The sequence below is a fragment of the Saccopteryx leptura genome, chromosome 8 (assembly GCF_036850995.1).
Source record: "Saccopteryx leptura isolate mSacLep1 chromosome 8, mSacLep1_pri_phased_curated, whole genome shotgun sequence".
Classification (NCBI taxonomy): domain Eukaryota; kingdom Metazoa; phylum Chordata; class Mammalia; order Chiroptera; family Emballonuridae; genus Saccopteryx; species Saccopteryx leptura.
The window spans coordinates 75,604,318-75,626,379 of NC_089510.1; the positions used below are offsets into that span (position 1 = coordinate 75,604,318).

Here is a 22,062-nt window from a genome sequence, read left to right on the forward strand (position 1 = left end):
AAATATGTGAAAAGTGATTGGTATGGCATGTGGTACACAGTAAGCACTTGATAAATGTTAGCAATTCATCAAGGAATTAAACTTACAGAATGGTGGCTACATTTATCAAAAAGATAATTTCTTTTTAATGTCAAAAAAGTTAATTGTAGCCTGACCAGGCGGTGGCGCAGTGGAGAGAGAGTTGGACTGGGATGCAGAGGACCCATGTTCGAGACCCTGAGGTCGCCAGCTTGAGTGCGGGCTCATCTGGTTTGAGCAAGGCTCACCAGCTTGAGCACAAGGTCGCTGGCTTGAGCAAGGGGTCACTTGCTCTGCTGTAGCCTCCGGTCAAGGCACATATGAGAAAGCAACCAATGAACAAGTAAGGAGCCGCAACGAAGAATTGATGCTTCTCACCTCTCTCCCTTCCTGTCTGTCTGTTCCTATCTATCCCTCTCTCTGACTCTCTCTGTCTAAAAAAAAACACATTAATTGTACTTTTAGTATCTGACAAAATTTAGTAATGACTTTAAATATATTTGTACTTAAAACACCTTGTATATATCTCTGAAACTGCACGGGCAGGAAGGGTAAAGCTTATTATTCCTCTTCAGTTTACAAAAGGGATCTGTAAACTCCTTACTGAAAGTTCCTACGTGCGGGATTGCTGGCTGCCCCTGGGTGCTGCAGTTATTTCGCCAGGAATATATAAAATATGGTAAGCGTATCTCAGGACCTCTTGGCCTCATATTCATCGGTTGGTCATCTATCTATAACCTATCGCTAGGCCAAAGAAAAAGTGATAAATTAGAAACTGGAAAAAAGATAACTAAGGACAAAAATCTCTTCTTTTAGCACTGACACTTTTGCCCTTGAGGAATGAGGGAGAGTTCATGGTCCTTATATCCAGTTATATTGTGGTTCCAAAGTTATGTCCAAGATCAGACAACTAGATCAATATTTAAATTCTATTTTATATATACTCCTTTCTAGGGCATCGAGGATATGGTGGTGAAACTATTTTCTCTGCTTCCAAGCTCAACTAACAGTATATTTATACTTTGGTTCAGCTTCCAGGTTACTATTTCAGAGAGGTCTTTCAGAGCGCAGTAGTATTAGCCTTCCTCCCCCACCCCTCAGTTAGTCATGTTTAGCACACTATTGTTCTTTCCTTTGTGGCACTTGCCATGGTTTATAATCTTACATTGTTGCTTTTACCTGTTTAATGTCTATTTTTACCATTACGCTGCATACTCAATGGAGGTCACACCTTTATTACCTGGTACATTTCATACAATAAATATATACATAGAATCAGCACTCAATAAATATTTGTTAAATGGAGGAAGGCTAGAGCTCTGAATAAAGAAATGGCAGAGCTGCTGTAAAATATTAGCATATAGAAAATTGTATTGTATTGCAATCCTATCCTAGAGCTTATGGTGTAACTAAAACACATGAAACCCTTTCTGTACCAAGATTATGTACTCAAATCCTCTGGTTACGACTGATAATAATAAGAAAACTCAAGTGATTTCCTTACCAGTCCTGCATGGGAATAACTAAATCCTGCTTCTCGGGATACAGACCAATTGGCATGCTCTTCAATGACTGACATATCTGGAAACTTGACCACACTGCTGAACCAGTCAAACTCCAACTCTAAGCATGGCGTTTCCTAAGAGATGGAATAAAAATCATGTATGTTGTGTTTGTCATAAAAAGGAAAAAAATTATAATTTATAATAACATAAAGCTTACTTTATTTGGATTTGATCCAGTGACACCGATAGGATTCAACAAATCTTCTAATCCATGAGGTACTGGCCAAAGATTCAAAGCCATTTTTCCAGATACTAGAGTATCTGTGTAATCAAACAAGTTTATATTTCCCCATGCCAATGGACAGTGTTCCTTAAAAAAAAAAATTAAACAATAATATTTACTACTTCATGGGTTAAATATTAGGTGTATTTCAGAATACTTTTCTTCTCCAGAAAGGAGAATTCAACAACTCCCTCCCTAATAATGTGTATAACAAGCCATATTAAGTTTTTCAAAGAATAAGTAACTCACTTTCCTTTTTCCCAATTGAAGTCACAAGTATTTTCTCTAATTATTATTAGGAAATACAAACCAAAGCAAGCAAGACAGCCATTTCCATGTAATTACTTAATAGTATTTGTGTAGTCACTTTGCATGTTCAAAAAATTGTATCAGTATGACATCAAAACATACTCATCAAAAATAAATTCTGGAAGCTCTCTCCAAGGTATTCTTCTATGATACATTTATTTATTAAAATTTTAAAAAATATTTATTTTAGATGAAAAATAATATCTATTTCTTGATTAAAATTCAGTAAGTAGTATAATTACAAATTCCTGAAGGTAAATATAATGGTTTCTTCTAAAATACTTTTACCTCTTTAGCACCCTTTCGACCTTTAACAGAACAAATGGAAAGGCAAAGCCGAGCAGCACGAGGAAGATCAGGAATGTATATGTCATAATTTAGCCATTCATTCCACCTATGTCAAATTAAGAAAAAAAGAATTTACCAAAAGCAGAGTTTATGCAGAGAATATAAATGAATCCTACAAGCCATCAAGAAAAAAATAAATAAAATGAAAAAACAGGCCAGAGATTGAATGGAACAGACATATCACAAGATCATAATCAAATGGCCAATAAACAGGAAAATGAGCCAATATCATTTGTCATCAAAAAATGCAAAATAAAATGTGGAGCTATTACTATATAAGAGCATGGCTAAAACTATAAAGATTGATGATATCAAGGAGTGGTTAGAATGTGTAGTAACAGGAAATCTATGCTGCTGGGGGGGTATAATTTATACAACCAATTCAGAAAGTATAATCTACTAAAACTCACCTATGACTCAGCTCTACCTCTAAGTATAAAATCAAAGAAATGTGTGCATTTGTGCATAGAATGCTAATAGAATTATTTACAATATCCCAAAACTGCAAACAATCTTAATGTCTAATAGTAGAATAGATAAATGGAATACACAGTGATGGAAATGAATACCAGTTTCTCACAAAAAAGACACACTGAGTCTTCAATTTATATAAAATTGAAAAAGCCAAAACTAACCAATAGTGTTAGAAAGCTAGTAGTTACCTTTAGGGAGGAGAGAAGATTAACGGACTGGGAGGGGATACGAGGAGGGGCTTTTAGAATACTGGTAACTTCTATTTCTTGGCCAGTGTAGGGGTTATGTGGGTATTCACTTTGTGATAACTCACTGAACTGTGCAATGATGGTTGTATATTTTTGTGAATTTGTGCTATATACTTAAAAAATAAACAAGCTTATAAGAAAGGCAAATAAAAAAGGGAAACTAAATAAGATAAAATAAAATTTCCTATTATGATCATAACATTTAATTACTTCTATACATAATGCAGTTTTATTCATTTAAATGAATCAGTATTAAATAAAATGAAGGATATCTTTTTTTTATATAATAAATTTTTATTAATGGTAATGGGATGACATTAATAAATCAGGGTACATATATTCAAAGAAAACATGTCTAGGTTATTTTGTCATTAAATTATGTTGCAAACCCCTCGCCCAAAGTCAGACTGTCCTCCGCCACCCTCTATCTAGTTCTCTGTGCCCCTCCCCCTCCCCCTAACTCTCTCCCTCCCTCCCTCCCATGTCCTCCCTCCCCCCACCCTTGGTAACCACCACACTCTTGTCCATGTCTCTTAGTCTCATTTTTATGTTCCACCAATGTATGGAATCATGTAGTTCTTGTTTTTTTCTGATTTACTTATTTCACTCCTTATAATGTTATCAAGATCCCACCATTTTGCTGTAAATGATCTGATGTCATCATTTCTTATGGCTGAGTAGTATTCCATAGTGTATATGTGCCACATCTTCTTTATCCAGCCTTCTATTGAAGGGCTTTTTGGTTGTTTCCATGTCTTGGCCACTGTGAACAGTGCTGCAATGAACATGGGGCTACATGTGTCTTCACGTATCAATGTTTCTGAGGTTTTGGGGTATATACCCAGTAGAGGGATTGCTGGGTCATAAGGTAGTTCTATTTGCAGTTTTTTGAGGAACCACCATACTTTCCTCCATAATGGTTGTACTACTTTACAGTCCCACCAACAGTGAATGAGGGTTCCTTTTTCTCCACAGCCTCTCCAACATTTGCTATTACCCGTCTTGTTGATAATAGCTAATCTAACAGGAGTGAGGTGGTATCTCATTGTAGTTTTGATTTGCATTTCTCTAATAACTAATGAAGCTGAGCATCTTTTCATATATCTGTTGGCCATTTGTATCTCTTCCTGGGAGAAGTGTCTGTTCATGTCCTCTTCCCATTTTTTTAATGGATTGTTTGTTTGTTTGTTGTTGAGTTTTATGAGTTCTTTGTAAATTTTGGATATTAGGCCCTTATCTGAGCTGTTGTTTGAAAATATCATTTCCCATTTAGTTGGCTGTCTGTTTATTTTTATATCAGTTTCTCTTGCTGAGCAAAATCTTTTTATTCTGATGTAGTCCCATTCATTTATCTTTGCCTTCACTTCTCTTGCCATTGGAGTCAAGTTCATAAAATGTTCTTTAAAACCCAGGTCCATGATTTTAGTACCTATGTCTTCTTCTATGTACTTTATTGTTTCAGGTCTTATATTTAGGTCTTTGATCCATTTTGAATTAATTTTAGTACACGGGGACAGGCTGTAGTCGAGTTTCATTCTTTTGCATGTGGCTTTCCAGTTTTCCCAACACCATTTGTTGAAGAGGCTTTCTTTTCTCCATTGTGTGTTGTTGGCCCCTTTATCAAAGATTATTTGACCATATATATGTGGTTTTATTTCTGGGCTTTCTATTCTGTTCCATTGGTCTGAGTGTCTATTTTTCTGCCAATACCATGCTGTTTTGATTATCGTGCCCCTATAATATAGTTTAAAGTCAGGTATTGTAATGCCCCCAGCTTCATTCTTTTTCCTTAGGATTGTTTTGGCTATTCGGGGTTTTTTATAGTTCCATATAAATCTGATGATTTTTTGTTCCATTTCTTTAAAAAATCTCATAGGGATTTTGATGGGAATTGCATTAAATTTGTATATTGCTTTGGGTAATATGGCCATTTTGATTATATTTATTCTTCCTATCCAAGAACAAGGAATATTTTTCCATCTCATTGTATCTTTTTCGATTTCTCTTAACAATGCTTTGTAATTTTCATTATATAGGTCCTTTACGTTCTTTGTTATGTTTATTCCTAGGTATTTTATTTTTTTTGTTGCAATCGTGAAGGGGATTATTTTTTTGAGTTCGTTTTCTAATATTTCATTGTTGGCATATAGAAAGGCTATGGACTTTTGTATGTTAATTTTGTATCCTGCAACCTTACTGTATTGGCTTATTGTTTCTAATAATCTTTTTGTGGAGTCCTTCGGGTTTTCGATGTATAGGATCATATCATCAGCAAAAAGTGATACCTTTACTTCTTCTTTTCCGATATGGATGCCTTTTATTTCTTTGTCTTGTCTGATTGCTCTGGCCAGAACTTCTAGCACCACGTTAAATAAGAGTGGAGAGAGTGGACAACCCTGTCTTGTTCCTGATTTAAGGTAGAAAGTCCTCAGTTTTATGCCGTTTAAAATGATGTTGGCTGATGGTTTATCATATATGGCCTTTATCATGTTGAGATATTTTCCTTCTATACCCATTTTGTTGAGAGTCTTAAACATAAAATTGTGTTGTATTTTATCAAAAGCCTTTTCTGCATCTATTGATAAGATCATGTGGTTTTTGTTCTTTGTTTTGTTGATATGGTGTATTACGTTAACCGTTTTGCGTATGTTGAACCATCCTTGAGATTCTGGGATGAATCCCACTTGATCATGATGTATTATTTTATTAATATGTTGTTGTATTCGGTTTGCCAGTATTTTGTTTAGTATTTTAGCATCTGTATTCATTAGAGATATTGGTCTGTAGTTTTCTTTCTTTGTGCCATCCTTGCCAGGTTTTGGTATGAGGGTTATGTTGGCCTCATAAAATGTGTTTGGAAGTATTGCTTCTTCTTCAATTTTTTGGAAGACTTTGAGTAGAATAGGAACCAAGTCTTCTTTGAATGTTTGATAGAATTCACTAGTATAACCATCTGGGCCTGGACTTTTATTTTTGGGGAGGTTTTTAATAGTTTTTTCTATTTCCTCCCTGCTGATTGGTCTGTTTAGGCTTTCTGCTTCTTCATGACTCAGTCTAGGAAGGTTGTATTGTTCTAGGAATTTATCCATTTCTTCTAGATTGTTGTATTTGGTGGCATATAATTTTTCATAGTATTCTACAATAATTCTTTGTATATCTATGATGTCTGTGGTGATCTCTCCTCTTTCATTTTGGATTTTATTTATTTGAGTCCTGTGCCTTTTTTCCTTGGTGAGTCTTGCCAAGGGTTTGTCAATTTTGTTGATCTTTTCAAAGAACCAGCTCCTTGTTTTATTGATTTTTTCTATAGTTTTTCTGTTCTCTATTTCATTTATTTCTGCTCTGATTTTTATTATCTCCTTTCTTCGGCTGGTTTTGGGTTGTCTTTGTTCTTCTTTTTCTAGTTCCTTAAGGTGTGAAGTTAAGTGGTTTACTTCGGCTCTCTCTTGTTTGTTCATATAGGCTTGAAGTGATATGAACTTTCCTCTTATTACTGCTTTTGCTGCATCCCAGAGATTCTGATATGTCGTATTTTCATTTTATTTGTCTGTATATATCTTTTGATCTCTGCGCTTATTTCTTCTTTGACCCATTCATTTTTTAGAAGTATGTTGTTTAGTTTCCACATTTTTGTGGGTTTTTCCCCCTCTTTTTTGCAGTTGAATTCTAGTTTCAAGGCTTTATGATCAGAAAATATGCTTGGTACAATTTCAATTTTTCTAAATTTGCTGATATTGTCTTTGTGGCCCAACATATGGTCAATTCTTGAGAATGTTCCATGTACACTAGAGAAAAATGTATACTCTGTTGTTTGGGATGAAGTGTCCTGTAGATGTCTATCATATCCAGGTGTTATAGTATTTCGTTTAAGGCCACTATGTCTTTGTTGATTCTCTGTTTGGATGACCGATCTAGAGCCGTCAGCGGTGTATTGAGGTCTCCAAGTATGATTGTATTTTTGTTAGTTTTTTTTTTAAGGTCAATAAGTAGCTGTCTTATATATTTTGGTGCTCCTTGGTTTGGTGCATATATATTAAGGATTGTTATGTCTTCTTGATTCAACTTCCCCTTAATCATTATGAAATGACCATTTTTGTCTCTGAGTACTTTTTCTGTCTTGTAGTCAGCATTATTAGATATGAGTATTGCTACACCCGCTTTTTTTTGGGTGTTGTTTGCTTGGAGTATTGTTTTCCAGCCTTTCACTTTGAATTTGTTTTTATCCTTGTTGCTTAGATGTGTTTCTTGTAGGCAGCATATAGTTGGATTTTCTTTTTTAATCCATTCTGCTACTCTGTGTCTTTTTATTGGTAAGTTTAATCCATTTACATTTAGTGTAATTATTGACACTTGTGGGTTCCCTACTGCCATTTTATAAATTGCTTTCTGTTAGTTTTGTATCTAGTTTGATTCTTCTCTTTTGTTTTTCTATCATTTGTTTTTGTTTGTTTATGTTCCATACTTCTTTCCTCTGTTGCTACCTTTTTTAAGTCAAGTGTTTTTGTGGTGGTTTTTTCAAGGGTGGTTACCATTAAGTAATGAAAAGGGTACCTACCATATTCATTGTAGTACCCTATCTTATAAGTATTTCAGCACTTCATCGTCCTTTGCTACTGTTAATCTCCATCCTCTCCCCCCTTTTTTTCCTTTGTTGTCACAGTTTAAGTTTGGTTTTATTGTGTTCTTGGTGGAGCTGTTACTTGTGGTGTTGTTTTCTTTTGTTCTTTGAATCTGGTTGGAAAACCCCCTTTAGTATTTCCTGGAGTGGGGGCTTTCTGTTGATAAATTCTCTCATCTTTTCTGTATTTGTGAATGTTTTTATATCTCCTTCATACTTGAAGGATAGCTTTGATGGGTATAGTATTCTTGGCTGAAAGTTCCTCTCTTTCAGGGCTTTAAATATTGGGGTCCACTCTCTTCTAGCTTGTAGAGTTTCTGCTGAGAAATCTGATGATAATCTAATAGGCCTTCCTTTATATGTTGTACTCTTCTTTTCCCTGGCTGCCTTGAGAATTTTTTCTTTGTCATTGGTTTGTGTCATCTTTATTATGATGTGCCTTGGAGTGGGTTTGTTGGGGTTAAGAAAACTCGGTGTTCTGTTTGCTTCTTGAATTTGAGGCTTTAGTTCTTTCCACAGGCTTGGGAAGTTCTCGTCTATTATTTGTTTGAGTATATTCTCCATTCCATTTTCTTTTTCTTCTCCCTCTGATATACCTATTATTCTTATGTTATTCTTTCTGATGGAGTCAGACAATTCCTGTAGGGCTTTCTCGTTTTTTATTATTTTTGAGTGTCTTTCTTCTTCTCTCTGTTGTGCCTCAAGTTGTTTGTCCTCTATTTCACTAATCCTATCTTCAATCTGGGCTGTTCTGTTAGCTAAGCTTGTTACCTCGTTTTTCAGCTCGTGAATTGAGTTTTTCATTTGTTTGATTTGTTTTTATAGTTTCAATTTCCTTGGTAATATATTCTTTGTGTTCATTGAGTTGTTTTCTGATCTCCCTATATTGCCTTTCTGTGTTTTCTTGTATATCTCTGAGTATTTTTAAGATTTCTATTTTAAATTCTCTGTCATTTAGCTCCAAGGCTTCCAATATGTTAAGTCTTTTCTCCATAGATTTTTCCACATCTATTTGTGTTACCTCTCTTTCTTTTGTATCCATAATATTCGATTTCCTCTTTCTTATCGGCATCTGAGGGTGGTCTTGTTGATAGCACTAATTAGAATTAATAAAGAGTAAAAAGTAAAAAAAAAAAAAGGTAAAACACCCAACACAAAAAAACAGTAATAATTTATTATTTCCCCCTTTTTTCTTTCTTCTCTTTCCCTCCTCTCCCCTCCTCAGGGAAATATCGTGCCTATAATGGAGGGCCTGATTTGGGGTGAAGAGTTCAAGGGGCAAAAAAAGGGAGTAGGGACCTACTAAATGCAAAAAAAAAAAAAAAAAAAAAAAGGAAGAAAATCTTAGACAAGCATAAGATGATTTGCTTGTAAGTGATGGTCAACTAAGAGATATAATGAGAGGGATAAGAGGGAACCAGAAAAAAGGACCAAAAAAATAATAAAGAAGAAAAAAAATAAAAATAATAAGTAAAAATCTGTTGTATTAAGTGGAGCGAAGACTAAATACAATGGAGACCTTGGGATGGGAGGACCCAAAATGCCACAAAAATAAACAAACAAGAAAAAAAATAAAAACAAAAGCAAATAAAGCCAAAAAAGCCTTGAGTCCCAAATTAACTAATTTGTTCGTGATTGAGGATTAAATGGGAGGAAAGTAAAATGAGAAAAGAAAAAAACGAATAGAAAGGAAAAAATAAGAAAAAGAGAAAAACGAAGGAAGAAATAAAATAGGAAGAGAAAAAAGACAAAATAAAGCAAGACAAAAAAAAAAAACAAAAGAGGAGAGAGTGAGAGTTAAGTGTTTTGGAGTATAACCTTAAAGGAGGGTGAGGATGAAGAAGAGAAATGAAATGTAACACTCATGGGTAGTGTAGTTCAAGAAAAGGGAAGCATAAGATGGGCAGAGAATAGAAGGACCGAGGTGGAGGAAATAAAGGCAATAAGATAGAAGAAACAAACAACGACAAAAAAAAAAAATTAGTGGAACAAGTTGTAAAGTCTGTGGATTTTTCTTGATTTTGAGAGGTTAACTTCTTCCTTTTTCTTTTCTCTCCCTCTTCCTGGTCGGTGACTCTGTACCCCAGGCTCTGCCCGTGTCACACTTAGGTAGGGATTTGCAGTTGATGGGATTCTATGGCAATGTCATATAATTGGCTTTAGTCTTGCTGGTAGTCAAGGCTTGTTGGCGTTTGCAGGGTCCAACGATGAGAGAGTTTGCTTTCCTGGATTCTCTCTCCTAGTCCCCCCTTTCTGAATTAGCAGCCTGGTGATCCAGCTATAAGGCTGCAACTGCTTCTGCCTGGGGAGTAAGAGGCTCAAAGAGCTGGGAAATCCCCACTCTATCCCCACTCAGTGCAAGGCTTTGGGAAAGGCTCTGGCAGTCAGGGCCTCCAGTGTAATCAGGCGGGGGTGGGAGTCAATTGTTGTCAAGGTGACTGTTCAGCGCCTATCATTCAGTTGGACCTCTCAACCCAGGCTTTCCACACTTTGTAGCCTGTTTTTGCTGGGAAGAAGAGGCTCTAGTCTCTGCTTGCGACTAGTGTAGTATAGATCTTATTATCTGCCAAGTCCTAAATGAAGGATATCTTAACAGAAAATATTTGAATCTTAGAACTATTTCCCAGGTAATAAAACATGACATTCTTAAGAAAAAGAATAAAAAGTTTCTATAAAAAGTGATAATACATTTTCTTTCAAATTTTAATGATAAAACCCCTTCAATTTACCGGATGTTACATGTGAAATAATGTCTATATCTGGTGGGCATATCTGTAAAGAGCCAAATAAAATACATAGCTGTTATTTTTTTTGAAAGGTTATAGCAATGGTTAAGAGTATGAACTCAGAAGGCATGCTAAGCTAGAGTAGAATCTTGTTTCTCCTATTTTACTGCATGTGTGACCCTCACTTTGTTTGTTTTCTTGTCTTGGAAATGTGATTAATAGTACCTACTCTCATACAGTTGCTGTGAAGATTACATGAGATAACATGAAGTAAATCAATTAGAAGAGTAACTATCCCATTGTAAAAGCTCAGTGCTAGATATCGACTCAAATGGCTGCTTCAAAATTGTATTCTTTTTTAAATTATAAGTAAAATAAGACTTAATAAACAAAATGGTATAAAAATTCTATTTTTAATTAGCCAAACTAAGGTAGAAAACTTTATCAGTAAAATATAGTAAGTTCTATTTATTCTAGTATCTTTGCTCAATTATGGATGAAGATAAAAAATATGATCTATTTAAACAGAGAAGACATGTTTAAAATGGGGAACTTAGCAAGGAGGAATTCTAAAGGAAAAAGAAACAATACATGCAGGGAGAAAAAATATTCTAAGATTTAGTACGTTCACAGTAAATGTACTTAAGAGTTTTTATTACTTCTAAATCTTCCGACTTGCTCAGAGTTAATGGGAAATATTCTACATACTTTCTAAGAGAGCTATATCCTACAAATGCACTTGTTTATAGTACTATGCAAATAAAGCATGCTTCTTCTCAAATCCACACACACACATGCACACACCAACTAAGTTCTTCTTTTATTAGGCAATGGTTTTATATAGATAGTCCAAATTGATTGATTTTGGGAGATAACTGAAAACATTTATGAAGAAATCATAAAATAATTTGTCTAGTACATTGGAAAGTACAGATTGATTTAGAATAAACATTTAATCTCAGTAAGAATTTTAAAAATCTACGTTCATTTCTAATAATTTCATTTTATCTCTAATTTTTTTATAAATAAGTTTTTTGTAAATATAGAAAAGTTTAAAATTTTACTTAAACATTCACACTGCTACCATGAGGATTTTACCTTTTAGATTAGAGAATTCTTGAAGAAAAAATAAAGATAAGTCCTTTTTAAATAGCTTCTATTCACTAAATTTTGATATTTTAATCTTATTTAAAGATAGTATACTTTTTGGTTTTGAAACAACTAGAATAAATCTGCCCAATATTATTTTGGGATTTTTGCTTGGGGCTTATTGAACTTAGATTTCTGGTTTGATAGTTTTCATCAAATTTGGAAATATTTGGCTTTTATTTCTCCAATATTGTTTTTCTGTCCCTTGTACAACCACACCACTCACCGGTGACAGTTATCCAGTGTGTGGGAAATCAAGTTTTTTCATTCTATCAAATTTTTTAAAAGACCTTGGGCTTGTTTGTTGTCACAGCGTAAGTTCTAACTTGAATGACGTACTTTCTGACCTAATGGTTCAGGCACGGTGAGAAACTATTTCCCTTCCTCCAGGTAGAGAAGATGACTACCTCTTTGAACTTTACCTAACCTCTAGGATGGTAGCCTTCTCTAGCAACTAAATTATAAGAGCAAAACTTTTTCTTGACTCTCCTAGAATTCAGTCTAAATTCATTATGAATTTACTTCTGGATGAATCACTGTTAGCTCAATTGCTAGTCCACAAAATCCATCTTTAATACCAATTTGAGTTCTCTTAGAATGTTTCTATTATATTCAGGGTAAACTCTTATCCCAAATGATTCTATAGAGAGAGGCAAAGAAATGGTAGGATGGCAAACTACTGGATTATACTACTTTTTATTTCATCGTTATTTCTAGGCAGTAATAATTTAAAATGTTCCTAAGACCTCCCTGTCCTCCTAGGAAATATATTTGAATGTCATGTTTATCACTGGGAGTAATATGCAGAGAACTGCCCCAGGGAAATCTAGCCCTAGAGTTGTTTGCCAACTCTCAGTTCTTACTGTAAATGATAAAGCAGATAAGAAAAGAATGAAATGCTAGTTTATGAATCAAGGTGGGGGGGGGGGGAATCATCTGTACAAAACTATAACCAGATTTTGTTCTCTCCTGAATACAGTGGGAAGAGAGAATCAGAAAAATTCTGCAAATAAAATTATTTAGAGAATCAATAAAATGATCTTGTGATTTGAGAGAAAGTCCTTACATTCTAAATGCAAATGTCTGTAATTTATATAACTTGTATAAAACTAATGATGTAAACTATACTACATCTTTTTTTTAAAATTTTTTATTTTTATTTTATTTATTCATTTTTAGAGAGGGGAGAGAGAGAGAGAGACAGAGAAGGAGAGAGAGGAGAGACAGACAGAGAGAGAGAGAGAGAGAGAAGGGGGGGAGGAGCTGGAAGCATCAACTCCCATATGTGCCTTGACCAGGCAAGCCCAGGGTTTCGAACCGGCGACCTCAGCATTTCCAGGTCGACGCTTTATCTACTGCACCACCACAGGTCAGGCTATACTACATCTTTTATAGATTACATTGTTAAACATTAATGTAACTCTTGAAGGCAGAAATCCATATACTTCCTTACCTGGGATTGGAACAAGGTACTCTTTGAGTGTTCACATTATCACATAAGGGTTCTCCTCCATGGTAGATACCTGTTCGAACATAAATCTAAAAAAAAAAAGTAATGTGTATACAAATATACAAACATGCAAATGTAACATACATACTCATGCACACATATGTGCATACTAGACAGAACCAATATTAAAAATCAAAATAGTGTAACTAATACAAATGAGAGACTCCATTAGAAGTTTCTGTTCAGATGTAACTTTTCAGTTCTCCTTTTCTTCACATTATATAATAAGTAAATACTGATGCAGATTCAGCAAATTTGTTGCTGTTTTCAGGTGAACATCAGACAAATAAATCAATATAGGCTCACTTTCAGACAAGGTATGGAATTCAGAGTTTTTCATATTTTAGAAAGATAAATTGGTACATATACTAAACATTACTTCATACTATCAGAAGTTAGAATACTTGTAAGTATGTAACATTTCTGCAACAAAATACATGGATTTTTATAGTAGTGGGATAAATAAAGACATTAGAAAACCTCACTTCAGGTCAGGTTAGGCTTTACTGACAAATTCTGTAAAACTTTTGGTTTTAAGAGCCTAGAATTATGAACATTAGAACTATTAGAATATTAAAATTGTGGATATTAGAATTATAGACAAAGGACAATAAGCTGTGTAATAGCTGAGGTTGATGGTGGTTTTCTAGACATTTGAAAACATACTACAGGTCAACAGATTTAGTTCAATAACAAGTTTATATCAAATAATTTATATAAAAATAATAAGCATCAACATGAATTTACCTTGTCAATGTCTCGAATATTTACATTTACATAGGTTGCACAAAGAATTTTTATTCTGAGTGCACTGTTTATAACCCAAAGAGATTTTGTAGTCGTTTCTCCATTCATATATGGTGTGGCTGTGGAAATGCGTCTGGAATAAGATGGCATTGTAAAGCAGTCCATTGGCAGCTGCGAGTACAGGCTTTCCTTAGCCATCAGCATCAAATTGGGCATCCTCCCAAGCATTATACAGCTTCTTATATACTGTAAAAGATTAAGGAAGATGGAGAGAAGCCATTTTTTATATAGTTTTTCATTTAAAAGCAACATGTATGAGTATTATAAGAGAATTTACATATTAAACTGCAAAGGTAATAAAAAATCAAACATAGACCACATTTCTTAGACAGTTGCTATATTTAACGTCTAAAATACTAACATTGCCTGACTGGTGGTGGTGCAGTGGATAGAGTATCAACCTGGGATGCTGAGGTCCCAGGTTTGAATCCCTGAGGTCACTAGCTTGAGCGTAGGCTCACCAGCTTGAGCGTGGGATCATAGACATGATCCCATGGTCACTGTCTTGAGCAAGTGGTCACTGGCTCGGCTGGAGCCCCCCAGTCAAGGCACATATGAGAAGCAATCAATGAACAACTAAAATGATACAGCTACAAGTTGATCCTTCTCATCTCTCTCCCTTTTGTCTCTCTCTCTAAAAAACAAAACAAAACAAAAACAAAACTAACATTTAGGAGTCAGGTTATGGCACAGGCTCAACCAAGCCCCTGTTGGAATATAAACTGTACAAAAAAACTAAAAAATGAGGTCAGCTTTTGACACTATAGTTCTACCCTTAACTGTAAGAAAAAATTAAAAGCAAAGATCAGAGGATACTCATTATGAAAACACTGCACTTGTTAAGGGAAAAGTGACCTCATTTAGTAAGCTTCTATCATTGCATCTATTAAGTCATATTGATGACCAATCCAAGGGTTGCTGCCCCCTTGTTCTTCTGTCACAGTATTTCTTGGGAAACATTTGTTTTGTTAAAAAAAGTAATATAATAGCCTATCTTCTTACCCATAAGTCCACTAGACTGTATGCAATCTGAAGGCCAGAACCATGTCTTGCTTGGTATTATAAATCAGGACTTAGCATATGCTTGGAACAAGTATAGTTGCTTCTTGTATTTATTTAATGAATAGAAATAGAGAGTAGGGTAACATTAATAGTATATCTTAATTAATAGCAAATCATGGATTTTTTGAAATGTCTAATTACAGCTAATGCCATTGCTTGGGAGGAAATAAAAGTCATGAAATACCCCATATTTTGGGGATAGTGTACTGCCACGTTTTTATGTTTGTCTTTTTATGACAAGAGGCACATTTATGTCATTGCTTACATCACATATTCAACTTAATACAATAAATCCCTTAAAAAAAAAAGGCACATGAAAAGCCTTCTGTGCAAGTTCTGTATTATTTAAAATTCCCATTGGCTAATAAGAGAATTTCCACTACAGAACCGGAGCTATCTAGAAAAGCACGAGGCGTATTTTGCATGTATAAAACCTGAGATACTGTATATTACCTCATAGAACAATTAAATAGTCACCAAATCAAATGTTTGTACCTGAATAATGATATAACTATTGTTACCAATGCAAAAATGTTAACCAGCTTATCTACACACACACACACACACACACACATATATATATACAGTTAGATCCCCAAATATTAATTACATAAAATTTAAAGGAAGGATAGCATCTATTGTTTCAAATTAAATGTCATCTATCTCAGAGATAAAATTACCATATAAAAATAAACTTATGATTATTTTCTATTTTTCAAAAAGTATGTTTTAAAAATACTGATAAGAGTTTTCAATGTGATTACTTTTTAAATTTAAAATTAAAAATTTGAAACTTGTTACTCACCTTATATTGACTCAGAGGGTATTTTTCTAAGAAGTATTCGTCACATCCACACACTTTTAAAATATATTTGCCCTGATATTCTAAAACACAAAGTTTTAGTTGTTCAGATGATAGCAACATACTTCGAGTTTTTTTCCTGATTGCTTCAGCGATTACTTGTTCTGGCACACAGTCATGGTTGATTTTCAGAGTATACTTCTGTTTGTCATTATTTGGAGACACTATTACCCAAATCACCACTATTATTTGCCCTATAACAGGAAAACATTATTAGATGCAATCACTATATATACTTCATTTTTCAAGAGACAAATCTCAAAAGTATGTACTACCATTACTTTAACTATAATCAAGAATGGACTCATAATCAAATTAATAAAATACAGGTAAATCTTCAGATCTAATAGGGTTGCCAGACCATGCCCAAATCTCACATTTTATGGCAAGCATGTGAAACTGTGACTAGTAGGTCACAAGTACCTGAGACCAATATAATTCCATTCTAAACTACAGGACATACTTCATAGATACAACCTCACGATGTTATACTGAAGGTTTAGAAGTGGAAAAGTTTTTGGTAATTATGGGAAAGACTCACGGAGACTTAAAGAAAGATGCTAAATCAAAATGAGAGAAAAATGGAAAGGGAATAAGAGGGATTTTCTTACTTTTTTTCCTTTTAAGATCAAGCCAGGGACACACACACACACACACACACACACAAAAGGGAGGACAAAATGAAAAGATTAAAACTGTCAGAATGGTCTGAGTATCCACAGTACAATTTTTCCAACTATCTTATATGTTGGCAATTTTTTATAAAGAATGTTGGGGGAAAATGAAAAAAAGTGTTCCATTTTAACAAGATGCTAGAGTAAAACAATTTCAAATAAAGATGTTATGTTATATTGCATCAAACTACTATAAATAACATGGATGAAATAATAAGATGTCAACTTGTTCTACTAACAAAACTTTATATTTAACAGTGTGTGTTAACCTATTCTATAATCTCAAAAACCTTCACTTTGTTATCTTGAAAATACTGATATTTGAACATTTTCATTTCTTTTCTTTTCTAGGTGAGAGGAGGGGTGATAGTGAGGCAGAGTCCCGCCTGTGCCCCTACAAGAATCTACCTGGCAACGCCATCTGGGGCCTATACTCGAGTACTTAGGTACTTTTAACACCTCAGACTTATGTGCTTGGACTAACTGAGCTGTCCTCAGTACCTGGGCCATGATCGAACCAACTGAGCCATTGGTTTTAAGAGGTGAAGATGAAGAGAAGGGGAGACAGTGAGGGGAGAGAAGCAGATGGTCGCTTCTCCTGTATGCTCTGACCAGGGTAGAACCCTGGGCATCCACACGCCGGACTCATGCTCTCTCTACTGAGTCACCAGCCAGGGCCTGAACATTTTCATTTCAAAAACAATATAGTTTATATATTTTCATGTTTACTTAATTCTAGAAATTGATATCTTGTGTCAAAAGTTGACCATATTATCATATTTTACTGTATTTAAGATTTATTTTTCTTTGAATATATGATAAGACTGTATAATGCTTTTCTAAAATTTCATTAAATATTTCTATTTATACTTGTTTTTACTTGTAAAAAGATAATCAACTGTAATTCTATAGCAGTGAATTTCAAATGCAGAGTTCTTTAGTTTGAGATAAACAATTCACCAAGGGATGAATACTAAATGCACAGAATTCATTCAATTAATAAATATTTATGGTACACAAGTCGTGTACTTGGCACTCAATTATATACCTTGTCAGTATAAGCAGTCCCTGATTTCAAGAAGGTTACCATTTAAATGGGATAAAAAAGACTTTAAAAATATAGGCACACATAGAAGTCTACCAATTATGGCAGACTGCACATTTTCTTACCTTTATCTAATTTATTATATATATGCTTTGGCAGTTCTGGCGAAGATTCTACATTTGGAGGATAGACATACATTGCTCTACTATGAGGTGAATTATGATCCCTAAGATCCACGGCTTCTTTACAAACATTCAGAATATTTCTTCGGAAGTCCTGTACTTCTGGATCTTTAACCATATCAAATTCACACACTGGCATGCCGATAGCAAAGCCTTAAAAAATTATATAAGAATATAATAGTCTATTAAATACACAATATAAACATGTAGATTTGGAAGATCACAACAGAGTAAAGAAGTTTTTCTGGGATTAAAAAATTTTTGATGAATACATATAGCAAGAGTTGACAAGAACTCCAATACTTTTAATAAAACATATTCAGCAATTTGGAGCAAAGGCAGCAAACATTACTCATATCAATTATTTTTAAAAGAATAAAAGAAAATAGGGATATAAAAAATCTAAGTCAACCACACAAATGATTCTTCATAAAGTTTATATAATAATACCAAGGTGTTATAAATAGTTCTTTAGCCCAATAGTCAAAAAGTACTTTAGATTAGTAATGACTTTTATTTCAAACTCTATATATTTAAGATTATAAAGGTAATTAACTGGTTCAAACAAAATATTTCAGTAAGGAGGAAATAAAGTTTCACAGTTATTTGTGTTTAGAATAGGATGACAATGACATTTAGTAAAAAATTATAGCATACCAATTTCTCGATTGAGGATCTTTTCTTCTCGGTTGCCTACTGGCTCGATTACTTTTAAAAAAGGCTGAAAGAGCCGAAGGTCACAAAGTCGTCTCGTTTCATCAAAAAATTCTTCCCTTTCTGCTTCTTGGGTAACACTTACGAAAATGTAAGAAGATTCATCTTGAAGAAGTTGATGGAGAGGGTACTTTCTTGCTTCTTTAAATAGTTCATGCTTTATAGTTATTAATGTAGCCTCACGGAGGCATTCTAAAGTCACTATCATTCCATTCGGTAGTAAACATTCTACTAGGATTCTTGGGGGCATCAAGTGGATGCCCCACAGTTCACCTGACGATGGTCTTGGAGGCATTGTTCTGATCCTTTACAACTTCTACATATAAAACTACTTTAAGGGATTAGCTGTGTGCGTGGTTCCAAAGCAGAAATCTAAACCAAAAGAAGGAAAATGTATGTTAAAAGAGAAACAACTATTGAATAGATTTATGGTATTATTAAATGTAAAAACTCATTTTCTGTAGTTTGAATTAACTAGGATAATAATAATCTTAAATATTTTGATGGAGACTGCTGCTCCAACTTAGGCCACAATAATGAATTGTGAGGGAAGAAAAAGAATTGATGGCAAAGCAGAAATTAGAAAATTCACTTGAATTATATTTAATAAAGTCATTTAAAACATTTTATTTGATTTTTTTTTTTAAACATTTAGGTTATCAAGACAGAGTGAGGCCAAGGGAAGAGTGAACATTTAAGTTGTAACTGAAACCAAAATTTCCACCACATATCACCTCTACCATTCTCTTCTATTTTACTGAGCCGAAGCTGGGATGGAAAAGTTTTACTTCTTTTGAATGAATCAAAAGGCTCAGATAACTTACTACTATATTTGATTGCTCTACCAGGCACTGTAGACAATAGTGATAAATGGCACTGTTTATTCACTAAAAATCTGTCCCCAGAACCATATTAGGTGCTGGGAATATGATAATGAGTAAGCCACATGGCTCTTGCCCTCGCAGACAAAGTTAAGAGTGTGAAGACAATGTGCATGTTGGGTGTGCGGTAGTTAAATTCACAGGGGCAAAAAAAAAAAAAAAAAAAAAAAAATGCTCTTGTGGAGAAGTGCCAGATGCTATAAAAGAGCTCATAGTTGTCACTCAACTCAATGGATGTTAGAATGGGAAGGCTTCCACAGGAGATAACATATAAACTGAATTTTTTAAAGGATAAGCAAAAATTGAGCAAACACAGTAAGAAGTGAGGAGCATGATGAATCTAATCCAGAAAGCTGCTATCTCTGACTCCTCTATGTCCTACCCACCAACAAATTCCGTTATTCTATCTCCTGAAGCTATATACTTCTAGTATCACCATCACTTCCAGTATCTTGGGTCAGGCCACTATTGTTTCTTGTCTGGACCATTGCAAAGGCCTACATGTTCTCCCAGCATCTAGGTTTGCTCCCTACAATCTATCTTTTACCTCACAGCCAGTGCAGCCTAAAGAGAGCAACGGGGCCTACTGTGAGCAGCTATTTCTTCTGTCCCAACTCTCAGCTGCCAGCAAGCCTTCATGGTATGCTTCAGAGTTTTAACATATGAGAGAGGTGAGGAGTAGAAACAGCAGAAAATTTAAGCCCTCACCACCACCTGTGGAAATACAGCAAATGGAAGTCAATCAAGAATATAAAATTACTATTTTTAAATTTACTTTTATTGATATTAGAGAGAGGTGAAGGGAGGGGGAGAGGGAATAGAAAGGAAAGGGGAGGGAGGAGGGGGTAGAGAGAGGGAAGAGGAGAGAGAGAGGGAAAAGAGAGAGAGAGGAGAGAGACAGACAGACAGCAAAGAGAGAAAGAGGAGAGAGAGAGAAAAAAACAAACATCAGTTTATTGTTCCACTTATTTATGTATTCATTGGTTGTGTGTGCCTTGACCATGGATTGAACCTACAATCTTGGCATATTGGGATGATGCTCTAACCAACTGAGGTATTCAACCAGGGCCTTTAAAATTATTTTTTAATAGTTAAAAATATTTTTCTTCAAATTTATAAGAGACCCACTAAAGTTACAGGACTTAAAATATAGTATTTCTGTTTCCTATATTTTTAAAAGAAAATTCATTGACTAGTAAAAAAACTAGATGGATCAATCTACATGTATAATTTTAGAAGTGACTTCGGCTATGCTTTTTAAAACATACAAAACATTTGAAGAATGCAAGGGAAAATGTCAAATGACTACTTTTAAATGATGACCTGCCTGCACAAAAAAGTTCAAGTAAAAACAAAACCAAACCACAAGCCACACCAAAACAGCAGCTGTGTTTCTAGTTTCCCTTGCTAAATGGCGCTAACAGGTCTATGTTATGGAATCATGGGGGCAATTATTTGATAGTCTCCTGTTACTTACGAATTAGCAAGAGAAGTCTAACATAGTAGACAGATCATTGATTCTAATCTTTATTATACTATCGTATACTTATGGGCAATTAACAACTATAAAATACTCAAGATACACTCTTCTCATAAGAAGATAAATGCAATCACAGGCATAAAACACCTGGAGATCCTGGACGGCCAGCACTGGTTGACATTATGTAGTACTATAAAGAAGACAGAAGATGCTTGTCTGTCTTATGCCAGGATTTATTCTGCATAAACCATTACCTTAGAGCTCACATGAACAGAAGTGTAGAAAAGGTGAATGGAACTAACATTTATGACGTATTTATATAATGCACTTAGAAAGGCAATAACCCTTTTAGGGTAGGTATTGCTATTTTACATATGAGGAAACCGAAGGTCAGAGAAACAAAGTTACTCACTACCAGACAAGGATTCTGAAGCTATGTCTAGGTCATTTCAAAGTGTACGCTCCCATTTGGACTTCAGTTATGGTCAGATCATACTCATTTATGATGCCTAAGAGAATGGGTGCTACAGTTACACTGGACTCAGATTCTGGCTGCCTTAATTAGTAGTGGTGTGGCCTTGAGGAGTCTAATTCATCTCACTGAAACTCATTTCCCCCCACATTTGTGAAATTGGGATAATAGTATATACAGGATGGGGCAGTAGGTTTGCAGTTGTTTGTATGGAAAATAATACAATAATTAATAAATAATATAAGAATCTATTGTTTTTCGTACTCACAACTGTAAACCTACTTTTGCCATAACTTGTACTTTATCAGATTGTTGTACTAGGCAAGGTAATACATGAAAAACATGTCAGCAAAGAGATCTGAAGAGTAAGCACCCAGTAAATGTTAAATATTACTATTAATAAACCTGTAAAGTATACTTATATTATCTTTTCAAGCTATTGTGAATTATCCAGGACTGGTACCAGATACGGATGGAAAAGGGGGTTTGGGTTCTCTTGCTGAAGGAGTTAGCTGTGCTAAGTCCAACGGCTGCCACTGGAAGGGAGCATTAGCAAGCTCACACACAGGTCTGAAACAGTCGTGAGTGGCTCAGATGCTGGTACTCTGGCAGCTGCTTCCAGATCCCCAGACTCCGACTATTCCTATTTAAATGGTACAGCTTAGGTGTGAGAAATCCCTTGCTATCCGTCTCCT

The 22,062-nt window shown here is 34.7% G+C and overlaps 1 protein-coding gene across 2 annotated transcripts in view; it reads right to left on the minus strand.

Moving 5' to 3' along the window:
- The window catches only part of PIK3CA (phosphatidylinositol-4,5-bisphosphate 3-kinase catalytic subunit alpha), a 91,859-nt gene that overhangs the window by 20,182 nt on the left and 49,615 nt on the right, over positions 1–22,062 (minus strand). Inside the window, exons 2-10 of one of the 2 annotated variants that reach the window (XM_066347899.1) lie at positions 19,963–20,129; positions 18,478–18,906; positions 17,764–17,973; positions 15,863–16,113; positions 13,936–14,181; positions 13,132–13,217; positions 2,404–2,509; positions 1,741–1,893; positions 1,523–1,657 (exon numbers count right to left, since the gene is read on the minus strand). In XM_066347899.1, coding sequence (XP_066203996.1) covers positions 1,523–1,657; positions 1,741–1,893; positions 2,404–2,509; positions 13,132–13,217; positions 13,936–14,181; positions 15,863–16,113; positions 17,764–17,973; positions 18,478–18,829 — 1,539 coding nt within the window. In that variant the 5' untranslated portion in view covers positions 18,830–18,906; positions 19,963–20,129. The remainder of the gene's footprint in view (positions 1–1,522; positions 1,658–1,740; positions 1,894–2,403; positions 2,510–13,131; positions 13,218–13,935; positions 14,182–15,862; positions 16,114–17,763; positions 17,974–18,477; positions 18,907–19,962; positions 20,130–22,062) is intronic. The other variant, XM_066347898.1, reaches the window with a different exon arrangement.